General features: G+C 54.6%; 1 protein-coding gene across 1 annotated transcript in view; it reads left to right on the top strand.

The window, feature by feature from the left end:
* LOC149428641 (apoptosis inhibitor 5-B-like) overlaps positions 1-237 on the top strand; it is a gene marked incomplete at both ends in the record, with an annotated part of 20,847 nt that extends 20,610 nt beyond the window's left edge. The window contains one exon of the mRNA XM_089667164.1: positions 34-237. Within this exon, the coding sequence (XP_089523290.1) occupies positions 34-237 (204 nt within the window). The remainder of the gene's footprint in view (positions 1-33) is intronic.
* Positions 238-4,617: the final 4,380 nt, after the last annotated feature.

Raw genomic sequence — 4,617 nt, forward strand, 5'->3', positions numbered from 1 at the left:
TTGTGTGATTTGTGGAGTTCTTTGTATTTCCAGACAAAAGAGAACCGGAGAAGACAGCACTACATCTTCCGCCTCACCGCCGAAAAAGCCTATTATAGGACCAAAAAGAGACTCCAGACAGATCTACAACCCACCCAGCGGGAAGTACAGCGCGAGTCTCGGGAACTTCTCTTATGGTGAGTCCAGGGGAGATCCATGGTTAGCAGTCCGGACAATTCCCCCCCCCCCCCCCTTCCAGTCCGGACACTTCCCCCCCCCCCCCTTGCAGTCCGGACACTTTTCCCCCCCCCCTTGCAGTCCGGACACTTTCCCCTCCCCCTTGCGGTCCGGACACTTTCCCCTCCCCCTTGCGGTCCGGACACTTTCCCCTCCCCCTTGCGGTCCGGACACTTTCCCCTCCCCCTTGCGGTCCGGACACTTTCCCCTCCCCCTTGCGGTCCGGACACTTTCCCCTCCCCCTTGCGGTCCGGACACTTTCCCCTCCCCCTTGCGGTCCGGACACTTTCCCCTCCCCCTTGCGGTCCGGACACTTTCCCCTCCCCCTTGCGGTCCGGACACTTTCCCCTCCCCCTTGCGGTCCGGACACTTTCCCCTCCCCCTTGCGGTCCGGACACTTTCCCCTCCCCCTTGCGGTCCGGACACTTTCCCCTCCCCCTTGCGGTCCGGACACTTTCCCCTCCCCCTTGCGGTCCGGACACTTTCCCCTCCCCCTTGCGGTCCGGACACTTTCCCCTCCCCCTTGCGGTCCGGACACTTTCCCCTCCCCCTTGCGGTCCGGACACTTTCCCCTCCCCCTTGCGGTCCGGACACTTTCCCCTCCCCCTTGCGGTCCGGACACTTTCCCCTCCCCCTTGCGGTCCGGACACTTTCCCCTCCCCCTTGCGGTCCGGACACTTTCCCCTCCCCCTTGCGGTCCGGACACTTTCCCCTCCCCCTTGCGGTCCGGACACTTTCCCCTCCCCCTTGCGGTCCGGACACTTTCCCCTCCCCCTTGCGGTCCGGACACTTTCCCCTCCCCCTTGCGGTCCGGACACTTTCCCCTCCCCCTTGCGGTCCGGACACTTTCCCCTCCCCCTTGCGGTCCGGACACTTTCCCCTCCCCCTTGCGGTCCGGACACTTTCCCCTCCCCCTTGCGGTCCGGACACTTTCCCCTCCCCCTTGCGGTCCGGACACTTTCCCCTCCCCCTTGCGGTCCGGACACTTTCCCCTCCCCCTTGCGGTCCGGACACTTTCCCCTCCCCCTTGCGGTCCGGACACTTTCCCCTCCCCCTTGCGGTCCGGACACTTTCCCCTCCCCCTTGCGGTCCGGACACTTTCCCCTCCCCCTTGCGGTCCGGACACTTTCCCCTCCCCCTTGCGGTCCGGACACTTTCCCCTCCCCCTTGCGGTCCGGACACTTTCCCCTCCCCCTTGCGGTCCGGACACTTTCCCCTCCCCCTTGCGGTCCGGACACTTTCCCCTCCCCCTTGCGGTCCGGACACTTTCCCCTCCCCCTTGCGGTCCGGACACTTTCCCCCCCCCCCCCCCCCTTCCGGTCCGGACACTTTCCCCCCCCCCCCCCCTTCCGGTCCGGACACTTCCCCCCCCCCCCCCCCCCCTTCCGGTCCGGACACTTTCCCCCCCCCCCCCCCCCCTTCCGGTCCGGACACTTTCCCCCCCCCCCCCCCCCCCCTTCCGGTCCGGACACTTTCCCCCCCCCCCCCCCCCTTCCGGTCCGGACACTTCCCCCCCCCCCCCCCCTTCCGGTCCGGACACTTTCCCCCCCCCCCCCCCCCCTTCCGGTCCGGACACTTCCCCCCCCCCCCCCCCTTCCGGTCCGGACACTTTCCCCCCCCCCCTTCCAGACCGGACACTTTCCCCCCCCCCCCCCCCCCCCCCTTCCAGACCGGACACTTTTACCCCCTTCCTGTCCAGGGCAATTTTCAGCTTTCAGCGCTGTCACACTTTAAATGACAATTGCGCGGTCATGCAACACTGTACCCATATGAATTTTTTAGCATTTTTTTGAGACAGATAAAACTTTATTTTGGTGTATGTATTCACCACTGGGATTGTTATTTTTTTTGCTATGTAAATGAAAATTTTCAAAAGTGTTTTTCTTATAAAATTTTGCAAATCTTCCTTCATAAATCTTGGCCAAATATTATTCAGTTATCTTTTTAGTAAAAAAAAACCCAAATTCGTTTATAACCAAAAATTATCATTAAAAAAAAAAAAAATGTTTATATTTGTTTTGTTTGTTTTTTTTGTTTGTTTTTTTTACATACTGTCACCCTAGCAGTACAGTGACATTGTACTACGTGTGGGGGTTTGTGAAGGTTTTTTTTTTTTTACACTGATTGCTTTTATTCCTGTAAAATCAATAATTTCTCCTTCTCTCTGGCTGCATTCTTGCAGCCATTGAGAAATACTGCGTGCGTTGTGATTGGTCACAGCTTGTCACATGGTACAAGGCTGTTGTGAATAGCCCTGTACCATGTGACCTCTGTGATCATTCACAGATTTCACACGTAGTAAGCAATGATGTCACAAGTGACATCTTGCTTACACCTATTCATGTGATCACTGATTGGCCAATCAGTGATCACATGATCGGGACCTCGCACAGAGGTCCCATACGATCGGTGTTCCACTGTGTACGGAGCACACAGCGGGCACCGGATCGCAGTGGGAGCGCACACAAACAGGGGGTGGGGAGGCCATTTATAAACTACCACCGGACCCTGCACTGCCACCATCTGGCTGTTTTATATACAACAGCCGGACGGGAGGTGGTTAAGTATAAAAACAAAAATGAAAACCTTTAGTCTGGTGAGGTGTTTGTTACATAGTTAGTCTGGCTGAAAAAAGACAAAAGTCCATCCAGTTCAACCATAAAAAAAAAAAAAAGGTATAATCCTACACCCAGAGTTGATCCAGAAGAAGGCAAAAAAACCCGAGCAAAGCACGATCCAATTTGCTCCTGCAGGGGAAAAAATTCCTTCCTGATCCCCCGGGAGGCAATCGGATATTCCCTGGATCAACTAAATGTGAAAGATACTTTATGAAGCACATGGTGTTGACATGCGGTGTGTTTTCATCCCATGCACACCACCACACGTATGGTGTGAGCAGGGCTCATAGAGAGCGATCATTCTGTGTGTCCTTGAGATGAGCCGGCTCTGATCAGTGCTGATTAATGAAGCTCAATGTATCTGCTGTATTGTACGGACTTCGTCTGTATTCAGCTGTTTGGTTGGGGTTCTGCTTTAGGAATGGGCTACCTCCAAGGCAGATCTGCTCTCCATGTATTCATTGCTATACATATCCCCCAAGATGGAAGCTCCGGTAGACTACAGTTACGCACCTCACTTTGCAGAGGGGCCTTGCAACGGCAGTGTGTTCTTAAAGTGTTGCAAAACCCACAACCGTACAGTCAGTCTGTAGATGCAGTAAAGCATGCTTGTTATACTCACTGTGGAACCTAAGGGGTTAATCTTCTGCACTGTGTAAAAAGGCTGTTTGATCCTGTCATATCTGATCCTCCCCTTCCAGTAACCCCCTCTTATCTCTTGATAAGAGATATTATGTGGAGTCACTCTGCACATGCTCAGTTTGGTGTGTATTGCCAGAGAGGTTTTTGTTTTTTTCTTGGGAGGGTGCATGTGATCAGCGCAGGGCCAATTGGCACTGTCCGGACAGAGGTCAGGGGTTCTGCATCCTCCTAGAGCAGAATCAAAACTACAAGCTTGAACCAGTGCTCCGTTGGACACTGATAGAAGACACAGGACTGCTATATATTGCTGATGAGGAAAGGTATTTAGCAGTTTATATTTACTAAAATAATTGCATTTCCATGTCCTGTGTACTGTGGGAGACCGGATATAGTGAATGCAGGGTCCGGGGAGACCAGATATAGTGAATGCAGGGTCCGGGGAGACCGGATATAGTGAATGCAGGGTCCGGGGAGAGCGGATATAGTGAATGCAGGGTCCGGGGAGACCAGATATAGTGAATGCAGGGTCCGGGGAGACCAGATATAGTGAATGCAGGGTCCGGGGAGAGCGGATATAGTGAATGCAGGGTCCGGGGAGAGGGGATATAGTGAATGCAGGGTCCGGGGAGAGCGGATATAGTGAATGCAGGGTCCGGGGAGAGCGGATATAGTGAATGCAGGGTCCGGGGAGAGGGGATATAGTGAATGCAGGGTCCGGGGAGAGCGGATATAGTGAATGCAGGGTCCGGGGAGAGGGGATATAGTGAATGCAGGGTCCGGGGAGAGCGGATTTAGTGAATGCAGGGTCCGGGGAGAGCGGATATAGTGAATGCAGGGTCCGAGGAGACCGGATATAGTGAATGCAGGGTCCGGGGAGAGCGGATATAGTGAATGCAGGGTCCGAGGAGACCGGATATAGCAGTGGTTCTCAACCTTTCTAATGCCGCGACCCCTTAATACAGTTCCTCATGTTGTGGTGACCCCCAACCATAAAATTATTTTCATTGCTACTTCATAACTGTAATTTTGCAGTGGGAGGAATAGTGCCCCATCTTTGGTGTCAGTGGGATGCATAGTGCCCCATCACTGGTGTCAGTGGGAGGAATAGTGCCCCATCACTGGTGTCAGTGGGAGGAATAGT

This window comes from Staurois parvus, unplaced genomic scaffold (assembly GCF_062004578.1).
Source record: "Staurois parvus isolate SC_StPar_1 unplaced genomic scaffold, SC_StPar_1.0 ptg003067l, whole genome shotgun sequence".
NCBI lineage: Eukaryota > Metazoa > Chordata > Amphibia > Anura > Ranidae > Staurois > Staurois parvus.